Here is an 18,021-nt window from a genome sequence, read left to right as displayed (position 1 = left end):
TCAGTGCTCCTTGGTTCTCCTATTGATCCTAGTGCTTATGAGGCAGTCAGCGTTCCTTGGTTCTCCCAGTGATCCTATAGGCAAGGCAGTACTCCTTGGTTCTCCTATTGATCCTAGGGCTTATGAGGCAGTCAGTGCTCCTTGGTTCTCCTATTGATCCTAGGGCTTATGAGGCAGTCAGCGCTCCTTGGTTCTCCTAGTGATCCTATAGGCAAGGCAGTGCTCCGTGGTTCTCCTAGTGCTCCTATAGGCAAGGCAGGGCTCTTTGGTTCTCCAAGTGTTCTTTGGTGGGATCTCCTAGTGGGCGGCTGCCCAGCGCGTTCTGATTTCTACGGCTTTTTGGCCGCCTTATATACTGCCTGGTTGCTACCTGGTCACGTGCTTTTTCTCCTTTCCTCTAGTACTAAGCAGGGGTATTCCAGCTGGCATCACTTATTTACCGGTTTATACCGGTCTGTTCTGCCTCGTACCAGCCGTTTGTTTACACGCCGTGCCGCATTTAGGCCGATTACATCAGCTGCCCTGGCCGAGTAATTTTTCATTCCTATTCTATTCTAATTATTGTTTTACTTATTTACTCGTTATCCTTTTAACCTGTATTTTATTATAGCTTGACCTTTCCTTTATTTGATTGTGCACATTGATCTCATAAGTGGAATTGAACACGTAGGTCCCTACAGTAAAACTCACGCATGTTTTGTATGCCTCATGACTTGCACATTGTTTTAGTTTTCATCAATGCCACTGAATCCTTCAGTATGTCAGTGCTACTGAGCTCGTACAAACGGTTAAACACTCATTGCGAACGTCATGATTGATGGCAAACGATGATAGTTAAGCTAAAAATTATTTTTTAGTCGCATCCGTTGTCAAATGTAGTCAGCGACTTTTTTTAATCTACTCCCTAAAATACGTGCTTTCATGCAATACTCGACTTAAATGCCATCCTGCCAATGCTATTTGTAAAGCTTGCACGGATGAAAATATGTACACTGGGGCCAAGAATATGCCGTTCTTTATTATGAGAATATTCAAGTCTCCTATTCAAGTTTATTTATTAAGAGAATGGCCGAAGAAGTGCATGAATGTTTGCTGCTTTTCACTCCTTAGATGTAACAACGTTACAGTTCTATTGACTGGAATACGGTCGCATCATATATGGTTTATATGGCATGATATGTCCTTTCTTTAAAAACGTCCCCTGAACTTTAGTGGGGAAATTGCGGGAAAAATAGGTTAAACGTACTTAATAACATAAACGCGGATAAAGCTTACACATGCGGCGGTATGAACCTTCTTTTGTTTTTCGACATGCAGAAATACATGGGAATTTTATATAGTACACAGTTAGGTTAAACGATAGAGATGATGTCCAGGACGGACAGGACAGTAATGAAGATCATCGTATGTATGAGATCATAAGCGTCCTGCACATGATCTGTAGCCTTCAACCGCAATGGCGACTGTGAAGAACAACATTGTAGAATAACTATAATAATCATGTTTACTATTGAAAGGTCATCTCACCGATAAAAAGTAATCTTTGCTGCTTTTGACTCCTTAGATCTAACAACGTTACAGTTGTATGCACAACAATACGGTGGCATGATATATCAATGGATATGGATGAAATATGCGAATCGCAATATCCACAAATGATAGATACTACCCCAAGTACACAATTGTACTGTCAAGATGCATACCGGAACCCAAGTACTCTAAATTACCATGGATACGGCTAGACTGCTAGCCACCTTCACTCCCGCAAGTATCCTGGGCTACACTGAACTTAGTGTAGCGTGTGGAACTGTGGACTGGGTACCAGTTTAGCTTAGCCTGCCAAGCCGTGTGCAGAAAAACTGGTTGAAAATGCTATGAACATAGCTTCGTTGCGCCATCTATCCCACGCTATATGTTGTAGAATAATGTTGGGGCATTAAACAAAAGAAATTGCAAGTTGCTTTTCTACAGTAAAACGAAGCGCCCCGAGCAGCGAACCAACAATTACGAGGATTTCTAGGAAATGTCTAGCTACGTGCGTAGTGAAAAGGCTTGTGGAATCGCCAGAACTGCTGAATTGAGCAATTATCCACGAATCTTGGTATACAGTAAACCTGTGAAGATTTACTCCAATCAAATGCAGCGTATTTGTGTTAGTGTGCCGCTATACGGCTGCTCCGGCCTGCCAATTGTCTAGCCGCCTCTTCTCACCTTGCCATCCTCTACCCTGCAGTCCTTTTTTGTCAGATAGAGAATGACATGAACAGAATGTTTGAAGTCAAATAAAGTATATCACATGTAAATTCTTTGTGGCACAAGTGTGACATCTGGAATTTAATTGACTGCCCCAGTATTAACCACACACTTTACAATGCATATAGCAGCCACATTTTGAGCTTCATATTTGTGCACCTTTCTGTCGCACATTGTTCTCAGATGATGTAGCGCTTTCGTGTGTTTAATGTGGCTCCTGCATCCAAAAGTAAACATTAATTCTTTAACTCATGTGAATTGGTTTGCATTTTAGGTAACCCTGGCATCATTGGTTACTACGAACCTTTTATGGACACCTTATTCAAGTCCTTGAAGGAAAAGGTTTCAGTAGTTGGCATATCACATGCTGGTCATGTTACACCCCCAAAAGGATGTGTGAACAATGCTTCCAACAACTTCAAATCTGGTGTGTGCAGAATGTTCAATCATAATTCTAAAGGTCTAAAATTCGTATTTTAACGTGCACATTCTACATTGTAAGCTACACATCCAACATCCTGTTGATATAAGATCCAAGGCTTGTGAAATCCACATACAAACCTTATGATGTTTGATCAAGAGTAAATCATTGCAAATTAATTATTTTAATTATTTATCTGAATCATTTGAGATTACTTGCTCCTGATTTCATGCAATGTAGTTAACTGCATTCCTGAGTAAAGCCAGTGCTCCCAATAAAATATACATGCAACTTGGTGTTGATTCTATGCAGTTTTACTACATATTTGAGGTATGTGTTCTTATAATATTTTGCAAAGCTGTTTTGATAGCACAATTTCAAGTCAGCATTCTCCCTAGCAATTTGACTACAACTTTAGTAACCAGGAAATGCATGTCACTTTGGAACATAGAAACGTGCCATAATATGTCTATCTATGTCTAATATTCTAGCGATTTTAAACAAGCATAAGCGACTCCTTATAGATATTGGGTTTTAACTATTTTAATGTATAGTGTTTTTCCCTACCCTGCACTCGTGAAGGTGGAACAACGATTAATGACGTATACAGCTTGGAGGGTCAGATCAAACACAAGGTCCTCTATATACGTCGCTATGTTCCGCAGCACGTCAAGCTCATCTTGGTCGGCCATTCTATCGGCGCCTACATTCTGCTCAAGCTTCTCGAGCAGCTCTCCGACTTGAACGTCGTCAAGGGAGTCAGCCTGTTTCCGACGATTGAGCGTATGGCTCTTAGTCCACAGGGTTCGATCGTGACTCCCATACTACGCTACCTGCGCTGGCTTGCAGTGCCACCTCTCTTCGCGCTCTCCTACGTGCCCCAGAACATCCGCGAGCAGGCGATACGATGGTACTTCCGGGGCCGAAACGTGCACATCTCAGCGGTGAGGGCAACGGAACAGCTGCTTGACAAAAGCGCCGCGCAGAACTCGCTATACATGGCCAACGATGAGATGCAGCAGGTCGCGGCGGCTGACATCGAGACGATACAGCGCCATCTACCAAGTCTGATTTTCTACTACGGCATTGATGATCATTGGTGCCCTGTCAGCTACTACCAGGACATGCGGGAGCTGTTTCCTCACGGCGACATCATACTCTGTGAGGATGGTATTGCACATGCATTCGTACTAGAAAATGGCCCCCAGATGGCGCTAAAGCTGGCACAATGGTTAGAGCCACACGTGGCAATAATGGAGGAGGTAGACAGCACATCACAATAATTAATGCCAAGACACTTTCTTATTGCGCATTTATTTGATACTGAAAATTAGTACTTATCAATAAATAGTACTGTATTTCAGTGAATTAGTTAACACTAAATGATCCAATATTTAAAAATGGGAACTTAATTTGTGCTCAAATTACAGTAGCTTGATGAAGGTATTGCTAAGTGAAAATTAATAAGTGGTAAGAATTACAGTGTAATATCCCGATTTTATGCACCCTGATTAAACGCGAATTCGGATATAACGAGATGAGTCGTTGGACCCCCTTTTTTGCTCTTATATAGCCACGTATATATAACCCCGATTTAGCGCGACCCCGCTTTTTTTGCGATGACATTTTATCATGGGTGTACATCCCGGGGGGGATGGGGGGATGCATCCCCCCCGCTCTTGAAGGAGGGGGGGATGGCCTGTACAAATATCCCCCCCTGAGGTTAAAAAAAAAACTCCCTCCGTGCCCCACTTGAAAGTTCAGCTAATTATGATAATTTGGAGACATGGGCAGACCTAAATCATTTCAATTACTGCAGGGAGGGGCGTGTACAGGGGGGGAGGGGTCCAGAGGGTCCGGACCCCCTCCCTGCTCGCGCAGAAAACGCATCTGAGGGGGTCTAATTTCAAAAAAATTCTGGGGGAGGGCCCCCAAACCCCCCCTTCGCGTGATCATCCCCCCCACTCCTCGGTACGGATTTACGACCCTGCATTTTATGGACCCCCAACCATCGCGTTATAACGGGGCTACACTGTATGTTATTATTTAAGCATAGTGTAGTCAGGCACTTCGCTTCCAGTGGATTATGTGGAAGGTGAAATTTTTTAATTAAAGCTTTATTGTTAATATGTATATTTAAAAATTGTATAAATTTATCGTGATTGACTTTCACTTTAAAATTTATCAATTCATTATTTGTTAATACATGCATCTTTATTATTTTTACTTTTTTGGATATAGCAAGCATTTTTGTGATATTATATTGTGGTGTTTCCTATGCCAATTATGAAATTCCATTTTATAAAAGTCCCTATTATAAACTACTAATGCACGAAGGGTCGTTGTCGTATAATGGCGTATAATATGTACCCGCGGTAACTATCTGATGTGGTTAGGGTTAGGGAGTAGGATTAGGCGTAGGCGACATACTCGCCGACACCTCGGTTACTACATATATGACAATGACCCCTTCAGCATTACTAATGTATTGAAATTTTTGCTCAAGATAATCATTTAATTGTCATTTTTTGACGTATATGGTATATTCTATATATATGCGTAACATGATGAACATGTATAGGCCCTACTCATATATTCAGGGTATGAAATATTATGTAGGCCCTAGAGCCAAGAATTAATAGGAACAAGACAGCTGATCTGACAGAATAAAAACAAATTTGTGTCATTCAACCCTAAAGCTAGTATATTTAAATGTGTTGGTATAATTGTGATTCTAAAGTGCAGAATAAATGCTGCCATGCAACTGTAATATTTTTTATTGCTCACTTAGAAAACTCAACAGTACTAGGCTATATAATCTTGATAATAAGTTGATGTAACAACAGTTGATTTTAAATAAAAGGTTACTAAACTTTATATAACGGGAATCATAAATAAGTTATACCACACATATACAATAGATTGTATCTTGTCTTTGGTAATATTGATAATAACTTCGTGGTCTATTTCTACGCTTTTCATATTTCATTATTTGTATATTATGTCTAATAAAGAAATAAAATTTGAAATACTCCTGTCTCGATTTTTTCCTTTTGGGTTCAATTTTAATAGTAGACTAGTTTAGGAGTTTTTATGTTTACCCTCTGGTTTAGGTGTTGTTCACTGCTATGTATAATTATAATAACCATAGATAGGCCTATCATGTAGGCCTATGTGCTATCTACAAGTACGATAACAACGGAGCTAGATTGTTCACCCTCTGGCTCTGGTGTTGTTCAATGTGTATATAAAATATATATGTGATAGTGAAATATATATCCAGAGAGACATGATACAAGATTGCGTGGCACAGCTTTGCTGTTGATCCTAAGCACTGCGCGGATGAGACGCGCAGTTCCGCGGGATATGCGCACACGACCGCGGGGATGTTCATGCAAGTATGAAGCGCTGTCCGCAGTGGAGACGTGCGCCAAATTCGAGGCCCGGCGCACGTCTCCACAGCGGTCAGCGAATGGTCTGTAGTTTTAGAAGATGACAATGATGATATATTGACGATATTTTAGGAATTGGAGATTATAAAACAGTAACAAAAATCGCTAAGTCATTCTCCAGATTAGCTGAATCAAAAATATTAGAATTAAATATGACCAAAACAAATACAATCGTTATAAAATTCACAAACAAAGAAAGGATAGAGAAGGAGATATTAATAGTCAACCAAGTAATCAAAAAATGCACCAAATATTCATACCTAGGGGATTTAATTAATGATATAGGAGGTTATAACGATATGATAAGAGTCCGAACTGAAAAATGTAGGTTAATTCATGATGAGGGAAATTATGGAAATCATACTATAGAAGCAAGAGTGCAATTATACGAATGCACAGTTTTACCTTCCTTCCTAAATAACAGTGAAAGATGGACTAACTTAACTAAGGAAGAAGTAAAAATGTTGGAGGATTTCCAAAATGAGTGCCTGCGCAAAATAATAATCACGCAGAAAACATACCGAAAGGCATTGAAAGACGATGAAAACTCCAAGGAAAGATACGGAGAAATCAGTAAAAATAACATAGTTTCTATACGTAAATCGTGGTAAATACATGTAAAAACGCATTATTTTATTGAAAATCCCCATATTTACTTAAAAAACATCCAAGAGATGGCGCTGTGGCATGTATAAGCATTAGCTCTAAACATTGTGTCTGTTTTATTGAATGGTTCAATGAATGACGCACTCGTTCACTTCCGACAGCGCGTGAAAATGCAGAAAATTGTCCTGTTTGATGCGAAATGCATCGGCCGGGCATTTTATTATTTACGAAAAGTAAACAGGCTGGGGAAAGGAACCACACGTCGGTGACACCCCATTCATGCCCATCAACGAAGAAGGCGGGGCTTATTCTGATTATGGAGATGCGAAAATGCAACAGAAGGACGTAGCGCAGTGCGCTAAACAGCGTGATATTTTCGTTTTTGTGCCAAACTCTATCGTAGGAAACCGTTCTAGCCTAGCAGAATGCCCTAGTTCTTGAGATCGGCGATTCCGTACCTCAATGGGTCCCCACCTTTGAAATTATAACAGAGAGGTACGGCGTATGCTGTGATTGGAAGACAGTGTCAATCATGGCCGCATCACGTCCAGAGGAGAGACCGGATACTAGAGAGGCGATGCGCAAAGGAGGCGTTGATCCTGACCGCTGAGCGCGGATGTTGCGTGCAGTTCCGCGGCAAGGCGCACGCGACGGCGGGAACGTGCTACGATAGTATCAGGCGCTGGGAGCTATGGATCCGTGTGCAAAATCCATAGGCCGGCGCACGGGTGCATGGCTCCCAGCGAAGTGTCGAATTTGAAAGGGGGATGCAAGCATTTTTGGGCGGGGGTGAGAACAATGGGGGGAATATTGGGGGGTACCCCCTTGAGGGGATTTGAAGGAATGGGTGACCCCCTTTGGGGGGACTTAGGGTTGGGGGAAAGGTACATTTCTAGGGGGTAAAAATTTGGGGGTTTGGGGCAAATTTGGGGGGTGCATTGGCTCCTGGGGGGGGGGGGTTATGGTGGGGGCCAATTCTAGGCGGGGGGCAATTTGGGGAGAAGGGGAATTGGGAGGGGGCACCCCCTTGGGGGTATTGGGGGCGGGCATTTCTAGGAAGGGGGAGGGAGGGGGGTTGGGGCCGATTTTTTTGCCCCCGGGGCGCCATATGTGCTAGACTCATCTGGGCCACGTTGCTACGGGCCATAGCCGCCGGCGCCGGCCTGGCTGGGTTTAGAGTATGGGTAAGGAATAATCAACGAAATTTCCCCAGCAACAGAGCACGTGTCAGTGATTGGCAGTCACCGTGTTCGTGTCTCGACGGAAAACGTTTAAACTTCATTTTTCGCCGCTATAGGACGCGCGCCCATTCGCTAAAAAACTTATGGGGTGCATTTCGAGGATATCTCGAGCTACGTGGGTAGTCAACACCGTCGTGCTATGAACAGACCTCTGGCTTTTGGTTTTCCCGGCCGTTTTCCCTATACCCTAAAGGGCCTCGAGAAAGTGTTCTTGATAGTGCAGGTTATTTGTATTGGCGGCCGCTGTGCGGCGTTTTCGCGCTGTCGCGCGTGGGTGGCTGCGAGATTGACCAGAGGAGAGACCGGATACTAGAGAGGTGATGCGCAAAGGAGGCGTGGATCCTAGCCGCTGAGCGCGGATGTTGCGCGCAGTTCCCCGGCAAGGCGCACGCGACCGCGGGAACGTGCTACGAAAGTATGAGGCGCTGGGAGCTATGCATCCGTGCGCCAAATCTATAGGCCAGCGCACGGATGCATAGCTCCCAGCAAACAGTCTCGATTTTTGTGGGGGGCCCCGGTCATCTGTGCATGCGCGAGCATTTCTGTGCGCTGCTGCTCTCTACCGTCCCTTGAAGAAACCCAGCACGATAGATTTTTGTAGACTAGTGGCACCATCTATCGGACGGCATATGTGCTAGACTCATCTGGGGCACGTTGCTACGGGCCATAGCCGTGCGTCATATGATGAGCGACCGGCGCAGGACACACGGGGGAGCGAGACGAGATGTGGGGGGTGGCGAGTCAACCCTGGGTGGTCCTTATATACGTTGACTGCCGTCGTCTTGTCAGGCGTGCAGTGAATCCCGTGTCGAAACCTGTATGTGAATCCTGTAGAATGGCTTCGATCCATAGACTATGTTTCACACCGGTCGTACATCGTAAGAACAGACGTGGGCACGTGGGGCACGTTGCTATGGGCCATAGCCATAGTACGGCCTGGCCGGGTTTAGAGTACGGGTAAGGAATAATCAGATGAAATTTCCTCAGCAACAGAGCTGGGCTATGCTAGAAGCGCACGCGCAGTGATTGGCAGGTGCCGTGGGCGTGTCTCCACGGAAAACGTTTAAACTCCGTTTTTCACCGCTATAGGACTCGCCCATTAGCCAAAAAACAAACTGGCTCATTTCGAACAAATCTCGAGCTACGTGCGTAGTCAAAACCGTCGTGCTATGAACAGGTTGGCTAAAAACTCTGGCTTTTGGTTTCCCCGGCCGTTTTACCCTATACCCGAAGATATGCGAGCAAAGTGTTGTTGATAGTGCAGGTTGTTTGTATTAGCACGCCGTTGCGCGTCGGAGGGCTGCGAGATTGACGAGTACATAATATAGGGAAATATCTCTATTATTATGTACTCTTGATATGTGTGTGTATATATATATCTACTAGCGGGATAGCCGGCATTGCCCGGGGAAATCAGTGGCGTTACTCATTTGGTGACCACTTGGTTGAAAGGAAAATGCCCCAAAAAATCAAACTATCTATCTATCCATGCATCCATCCATCCATCCATCCATCCATCCATCCCATTCCATGCCATCCCATCGCACCGCATCCCATTCCATCCCATCCCATCCCATCCCATCTCATGCCATGCCATGCCATGCCATGCCATGCCATCTCATCGCATGCCATCCCATCCCATGCCATGCCATCCCATCCCATCCCAAACAGTAAAAAATAATAAGAAATCAAAAGATAAAAGACATTAAATATAAAAAATTAAAAGTAAAAAATTAAAAATAATACATGCTAAAAAGGAAAGGAAAAGGAAAAAAATGGAAAAAAGGGGAAAATAAGTTCCCCAGCTGGGACTCAAACCCGGCATCCCGGTGTAGGAGACGGATGTTCTAGTGATTAGGCCACTGCGCCAGTAAGGGTATACCCTTGCGATAGGTTGATTTATATGCTCTGGGTATACCCATGGATTCACACGTACGTAATGTTAATCTGTACGCACCGCCAACTATTTTTATCTATTCTTATGAATTTTTAACTTTATAAATTTTTCAGCCAGAACCACCTCCCAGACGTGCTGATTCTGAAAATATCTTTAGTTTTTCTCTAAGCTGCGGAGTTCTATAGTTATGCGAGTACGAACTAATTTGGCTGAACAACTTTATATATATATAGGGGTCAAATTAGTACAGGGGCCCAGCTGGTCTCTTCGCCAGGATGGTAGGTGGGGCCGGATTCCTCTTAGGATGGTCTCCTGCCCGTCCCCTCGCCGCTCCAGGGTGGGGTCTAGAGGTGACCCTCGTGGCCCTCCTCTCGCGCCCCTGTCCCCCGCAACCGGCACCGGACTCCGTCTCCTGGCGACCTCAGGCGCAGGCGCCTGGTTTCTTCTGGCTGCCTCCGTCGCAGCCACCATGACGACGCTCTAATCCACACTCGTGGATGCTCGGGGAGCAGCCACCGGACGATCCCTGCCAACCGAGGCTTCTGCCTTACCTCTTGGAGCTGTGCCCCCCTTGCCGGACGGCTGACCGGAGCTCTCTCCTCCGGACGGCTTCCTGGTGTCCGTTGACGCCTTGCCTCCGGACGGCTGACCTGTCCCTTTCTCCTTGGCCGCTGGCGCTGCTTCCCAGGCCGGGGCGACAGCAGCAGCTCGTCGGAGAAAGGCAGCTCCGTCCATTCCTCGCCCAACTTCATCGGGCTCTCCGGCGGCACCTCCGCGAGCAGGTCCTCGACGACTGCTGCAGCCGCCTCCTGGGGTTTTGCCTCGCCGTCCAGGTGCTCATACCTGGGCGGCAGATCTTTCTCCTCACCACCAACCGGGGTGGGTGCCACGTCCGCCCAGAACATCTGCCGCACGGCTGCAACAGCAAACAAGGAGGGCAATGCGCCCATTAGCTTTTAACCGTGCATGTCTGCACACGCGCAAGACTACTTCCGTCGACAACATTCGACCGTCACGGTCAATTCAATCGAGTGCATAGTGATTCACAACCACAGTGCTTTGTGCAACTCACCTCGTTTTCTCCCCCATTACCTCTACAGGACAATCAGGACTCTCTCAGGGACCTATCTTTCGCTCGCCGTCTCACTCCCTGACCTGAAATGACCTGAAACTTACACTCATTACGTGCCACATAGCATGTGAACACAAGCAATACCAGCCTTCCCCTACAGGTCTGAAACCATATAAGCCCCAGCTCATGAATACGTCGGAGTTTACAAACCACTCCCTCGACCATCAAATGGTGTGGATTCCGGAGTTTTACTAATAAAACTCCGGAATCCGGCTCAAACTCCGCCACTCGTTCCGATCAAGGGTAATAAATCTGAATGCCCGTGGGTGAGTAACGCGGTACCAGCCGGCTAGAGAACACACGTGACGCAACTACCTCGGGTGCCTCCAACAACCACTGCTCGTAACAGTGCGGTGCAACATTCCACGGACCATAGGGGGTTGTCGCTTGGCCGACCAACACGGGAACGTAGCAGTATGGAACCCGCACCCCGCCCCTACCCCGCACAACGCCGGCAACCTGGCTCCCACGTCTGCGTTAATACAGGTCAGGAACCGCAAGAGCACCTATGCGCCCGCCCGAAACGAGCGGCTGGCAAGAGACTCATCCTGGCCCCCCACGGAGCTCTGGATGCCCAGCATTGCGCCTGTCCATAGCGGCAGAACGCAACCGGGAACCAGTCCAGACGTAGCTACCCCACTCCCAAGCGCTCAAACAAGGTAAGGTAGTAATATCAGAAAACAACCCCAGAAGAGGGGAACACACCGGACGACAACACCATCCTCCTGTCGGCATGTCTCACACAACCACGCCGGGATAGTAACTCCGGGAACTACAGACTGCATGGAATCGTTACCAACCATGGCAAGCGAATAGACTGCCGATAACCGAACGCGAATTAGCCACCAATATATGGCTTGCTCCGCACGAACCAACAGCCACTCCTCGGTCTGACAACATCCTCTACGGCGACGCATAACCGTAGTCACACGGAGCTTTCACTAACCTCTTGCCCGGTGCACGCTGCACTGGGTTAGAGAACTGAAACCCACCCAAACGGTCCTTTGAATGCCCAGCTACCAGCGAATTAACAGGATCCACCTCAGAACCAGCCTGAGCGCCATCCACCTGCTGCAACTTCACCGCTTGTGTCTTGAGGATAGAATGAGAAGATCCTGAGCCAATAAACTCGTCCGACTCTGTGTCATCCTTCACCTGGGAATCCGTGCCGCGCAGATCAACCGCAAATTTACCCGCCACGTTCCCCGGACTACCAGACTCTCCACCAACACCTGCGTCAACACCAACAGCCCCATCTCCCAACCAGGAGACAGGCGCACTCACACCAACGTAGACTTTCAAGTTATCTACGGCTACAACCCTCACTACATTATCAGGGGAAGCCTGAATCCATCAGTCTTGTCCATCATCTGACACCAACAGCAGACGTAGGCAACCCACCCTCACGATGGGAAAACATTGTATCACCCTCACGGTGAGAAAACATTGTATCACCCTCACGGTCAGAAAATTCTGTATCACCCTCACGGTGAGAAAATACTGGGTCGCCCTCATGGTGACCCACTCCCAGCAGATTATCTGATTGCCTCACGTGAGCAGAATATGGGCCCTCCTCGGCCCAACCAGAAGCACGCCTGGCGCATGGTGGGCGACCAGCCAGCACGTGCTGTGGCAGCGGTATGAAGTGGCGCAAACCAAGCAACTGACCTGGGAAACGTCGTCTGACAAAATCACCCTAAGCACACAACTGGCAGGTCTACGGCACCAATTGTATCGTATAGTGGTTAGTACCTTGCGTTGTGGCCGCAATAACCCAGATTCGAATCCTGGTCACGGCACCAGTTGTAGTGGTTTGTGTCTCTCTGTGCCACCCGATGGCGCCACCTGACAATACGCAGTAACTAGCGGTTTACCTTACGTATGGTGCAGTGCAACACGGTGGATAGTGGCAACGAGAAATACAAGATAGATACTCCTACCTTGTTGGTCGTATCACCGCCACCCGGTCTCCACTCCCTCACGAGCGCCTCGGTGCTACTGCGCTCACTTTGGATACAGCCAACCCAGCGTTTGTTCCGGCTCCGGTGCGGTTAGTCAACAATGCCAGACGACGGACGGCACAGGACAGACAGTAACACGACACAACACGGTGCACCCTATGGCACGGGGCTACTTGTTAGATATTACTTTAACGTGTAGGGGGGGCTAGGCAGCCAGCCGACGGTACACCCGTACGGCCACTTACACAAGGGGCGGACTCACGCCCAATGCGTCTAAGGCTGCTACTCAAAGGGGATACTGAATACGCCTGTTGACCTCTATTAGCTCACTATTATTATTGATATTACCGTTAACTTTACCAAGTGTTTATTACTATTACTATTAGCCCCGACGGTGTGCCAAACAGCTCGCTGTACTCACTCACTGGTCTGCAGTCCTCGCTCGCTCTCCCTCTCGCTCGGACGCACTCGGCCTGAGACACCTCTCGCTGAACAGTTGCTCGTACAGTTCGCACAAATCTCTAAACTCCTAGACTCTCTATCTCGCAGCTCGATGTGTGCTCGCCCGCACTGCTTCAAACTCATGCCGCTAACCACGCTTTTTGCACACGCCTCCCACTGCGCCAGCTGTTTCCTACGCTAGCGCCGCTCTCGGCTGCTAGAGGGGTTACAATCGCGACCAATGGCAGCCCCCATAGAATTCGGCCAGTGAGTGAGTACTTGCTGCAATACGCTTCAAAACACACAGAAAGACATTACAAACATAGAACCGATTACAAACACAGAACATTTAATCCCCCTAGCGGGCAAGCTCAATCCCTGCCGGCCGAGGGCTCGTGGCAGCCGGTACCACCGCCACAATAGTTTGAACTTGCAGTGTAGATAGAATAACCATATATTGACTAAAGACAAGATAAAATATAGACTGCGTATATAAAACGATCAACACCTGGGCGCAGCCATCTTGGATCATACGGAGGGGTTTAGGGAAGACAAGGAATGTAAATTCGAAAACGAAATATATAGAGTATGATAATCAACGCGTTTATGTACTATTAATCAGCATAATATACGAGGAGATTTGAATAGAATGAATTAGTCTAAGTTGTCGAAGAGAGGAATATTTACTTAGAAACGAGTTGCGTCAGCAGGGTAGACATTCGTGCCAGCCACGGAATCTGCGTGGGGGTAGTGTTTTGACGACGCGTACTTAACAACGGCACGTAGGGGGGCGTGGCCAGCTAGGTAGGCCGAACCGCAGCATGAGAGTTATTTTTCAGGTTAGGTAGGAAGAAGGAGGAGAAGAAATCATATTAGGTACCGGGGAGATAGAAGAGGGAATAGCCGAAAGGAGCACGAGTTTTCAGGTAGGTAGAACTACGGGTACAGGGAATAAAACGGGAAGGAAAGAAGAACGGGATTTCACGTAGGTAAAGCCAGGATCGAGCGACTACGAGGGAGACACCCGTGGAGGCCACCTAGGTCTACGCGAAGAAAGGACGAACGGGAGAGGGGAAGACGAAGACGGCGACGCGTTAATTCTTTAATATTAGTCAACGTAACAGCGCTAAATTCACGCTGTACTGATAATCGCGATAACGGCAAACCAGATAACTTATAACGCAAGCTAATTAAGTATAGCGTAAGCTACGTATACGAGATAAATACAGATCTGCGGCATATACGAATGCAGGGGAATAGAGCTTCGAAGTGATGACGTCACGGTGGCATGACAACGAACCCACTGGTTCTAAACAATCATATGCTCTGGTAACATTAACTGCGTGAAATGGTGGTCGCGTGTTTTGCTACCGATTGTAACCATCATTCGAGTCATTATTGCAGTTTTTATAGCGATTTTTTTTATTTTAAATACAATATTAGTAATTTTGTAATCAAATTTGTAAGATCGCACTTGCTACGATGCTTTTACCGGCTGTCTGCAGCGCCACGTCGTGTTTTACGTACGCACAAATTTTCACGAGTTAATGTTATAGAGGCCAGTGGGTTGTTATAGAACCAGTGGGTTCGTTGTCATGCCACCGTGACGTCACACTTCGGTACTCTATTATTTGTAAGCTAGTAAGAAACAATAAAACTATAACCCGTTACCGTACAGTTAACGGAATATAACTGTGTTCTGTTTCACTGGTACAACCTGTTATGTGCTACTGCATCACCGTCCTGTCTAACGGCAGGAGCGAACAATGAATCCACACACAACTAAACACGCGTTAACTATATAACGCCTGTCATACCGTAGTCGGCTACCCCTAGGACCACTACAGTAGTAGTACCAGGGGCGTAATTCTCGGGGGGACGGGGGATGGCATTCCCCCCGCTCTTGAAGGAGGTGGGGATGGCCTGTACAAATATCCCCCTGAGATTAAAAAAAAAGAGAAAAAAAGAAGGAAGAAGAAGAAAAAAGAAAGAAATGTGATTGTTTCAATTTTAGCATAATGCATGAGAAATGAGGTTTTTTTAAATGTATGTATAAACTGTATAGCCTACAGTACAATTCAGTGTTAATCATTGGCTATTGCATGGTATGCAAGACAGACTTTCAAGTGCGGGCCACAGAGGAAGGAGTGACTGCCAGAGGCATATAATCTCTCAAAAAGCATAAGTGCTATTGCGAGCTGCAGTGAATCTATACACCCAATATATCAGCTTCTTTCCAGCAGATATAGAGAATTGTCTGTCTTGACGAAGTAAAGTGAGATTCACGGATTATTTCATTGAACCAAATGTGCCTTTGAGGCGGCAGACCATGCAAATGAACGCTTCAAGAAATGTTTCCAGACTCACAAATAGCCAAAAAGTATGGTTGCAAACATACAAACAGCGTGAAATTGTGAGAAATTGCAATTCTTACCTGTGGTTTAATACATGTATTATTAACGTATAGTAACCTAACTGTGTACGCTCTCTGAAAAGTCATGAAGAGTGTTTTGAATCCTAACTTGTAGGGTTGAGTCTAGGGATGAGAATCACACACACATACACACACACACACACACACACACACACACCACACACACACACACACACACACACACACACACACACACACACACACACACACACACACACACACACACACACACTGTCACACACACACACACACACACACACACACCACACACACACACACCACACACACCCCCCCACCACACACACACAGACACACCACACACACACACACACACACACACACACACACACACACACGGGCGTAAATCCGTACCGAGGAGTGGGGGGGATGAGCACGCGAAGGGGAGGTCTGGGGGGCCCTCACCCAGAATTTTTTTGGAATTAGACCCCCTCAGATGCGTTTTCTGCGCGAGCAGGGGGGGGTCCGGACCCCCTGTACCCCTCCCCCCTGTACACGCCCCTGCAGTAATTGAAATGATTTAGATCTGCCCATGTCTCCAAATTATCATAATTAGCTGAACTTTCAAGTGGGGCACGGAGGAAGGAGTTTTTTTTTTTAATCTCAGGGGGGATATTTGTACAGGCCATCCCCCCCTCCTTCAAGAGCGGGGGGGATGCAACCACCCCATCCCCCCGGGATTTACGCCCATGTGTGCGTGTGTGTGTGCATGTAAATAATACGATATGAGTAGGATATACATGTTTGTCATATATAACATTACATCATGTTTAGTAAAATTGTAGTTTTCATGCTCAAGGCCTACAGCTACTACTATGCTTACCTTTATTTATGAACTTCTTGTAACGAAGTATAACTATACAGTACGCTCATATATGCACTACTTTGTAAAACTGTTTATGCCGTTTACCTGTTTGTACCATCGCTGAACTAAGTTACCATCACAGTGTTGTAGATATTCTGTATAACGTACAATATAATGTAATGTACATATGTGTTTCTGGAAATAAAGGATGTTATAAAATATAAAAACTGTAAGCACGTATATATAGGGGGCCCGTGGCGCGGGTCAGAGCCCACTACTAATTTGTGAGTTGCAAATCCCTGCCGAACTCAGCCAACAGCTAGGTTGAACAAAGTGAGATACACTCCTGATATTATTATACAAGTATGACTAGTCGAGATTATGATTAATCCCTGTTAGTGATTTTTTGCTCATGGTTATACATCAATGGGATTTGTTTCATTATTAAGATGCGAAGTAGCTGATATATTATGTAAAGGTGTCCTCATGCTGGCCATTTTGTCCTTAATTAACACAGTATATGTTTACAAAGAGCATAAGTACACAGTTGTAATAACTTTCGTTTGTTTCATGTATGAAAAATTTGCTGTTTTATTTGCCCCAAAGCGACCAAAGATTTTGAATAAATAGTTTGGTTCAGTCATATTTTACTGCATGAACGCAAGGTGCTTTCGTTGAAAAATTTTGCACTGCCACGGTGCATTGAGCAAAAATGTATTTACTCGATCCGTCAGACCGTGTCGTCAGGAAATGTCTAAAATCTGCCCTTTGCCCCACTGCCCTTTGACCTGTGACCTCCAATTTCGGCACAGTGATGACTTTTCCCACCATGACGCTATATACCGATTATCAAGAGCATTTTTGTCAAGCCGTTTAGATTTGTACCACAATTCCGCATTTCCTCCATGAAATTAATCTCCACACTAGGGCGTAAGGTTAGATCTCATCTGTTATGTTCAAACAGTTAAATTTTGAAAAGTTGAATAGACTATGTCGATTATACTTACCCTTGGCGAAAGCATGCGAAATTCCCGTGGGCGAGGCATGTATGGAGTGTACGCAAAATAACGCATTAGGCAGGCAAATTGGCATATTTCTTCTGTCCACCAACCTCTATAAATGTTCAAAGCGCTTACGTTATAGACCTCAAGGCGGCAAACGTTTCAACATTTGACCCGTAGCGTCCGCGTGGGGCAATGCGAATATGCATCTTGCATACACTGACGATTTTATGAAGACAAGTTGGCGTTTTCTTTCTTTTTACATTCCTTGCTATATAAGTTCAAAGCCTTTACGTTATCGACCGCGAAGCGGCAAAAGTTTCAACATTTAACCCGAATTTGAATTTTTGCATGTATTC

At 45.9% G+C, this 18,021-nt stretch overlaps 1 protein-coding gene across 1 annotated transcript in view; it reads left to right on the top strand.

The window, feature by feature from the left end:
- LOC106806414 (lipid droplet-associated hydrolase-like) overlaps positions 1–4,253 on the top strand; it is an 11,621-nt gene extending 7,368 nt beyond the window's left edge. Inside the window, exons 3-4 of the mRNA XM_014808340.1 lie at positions 2,528–2,680; positions 3,257–4,253. Coding sequence (XP_014663826.1) covers positions 2,528–2,680; positions 3,257–3,957 — 854 coding nt within the window. The 3' untranslated portion in view covers positions 3,958–4,253. The remainder of the gene's footprint in view (positions 1–2,527; positions 2,681–3,256) is intronic.
- Positions 4,254–18,021: the final 13,768 nt, after the last annotated feature.

This window comes from Priapulus caudatus, unplaced genomic scaffold (assembly GCF_000485595.1).
Source record: "Priapulus caudatus unplaced genomic scaffold, Priapulus_caudatus-5.0.1 Scaffold159, whole genome shotgun sequence".
Taxonomy (NCBI): domain Eukaryota; kingdom Metazoa; phylum Priapulida; class Priapulimorpha; order Priapulimorphida; family Priapulidae; genus Priapulus; species Priapulus caudatus.
The sequence above is the reverse complement of the archived record's forward strand: the minus strand, read 5'-3'. Positions and strand labels throughout refer to the sequence as shown.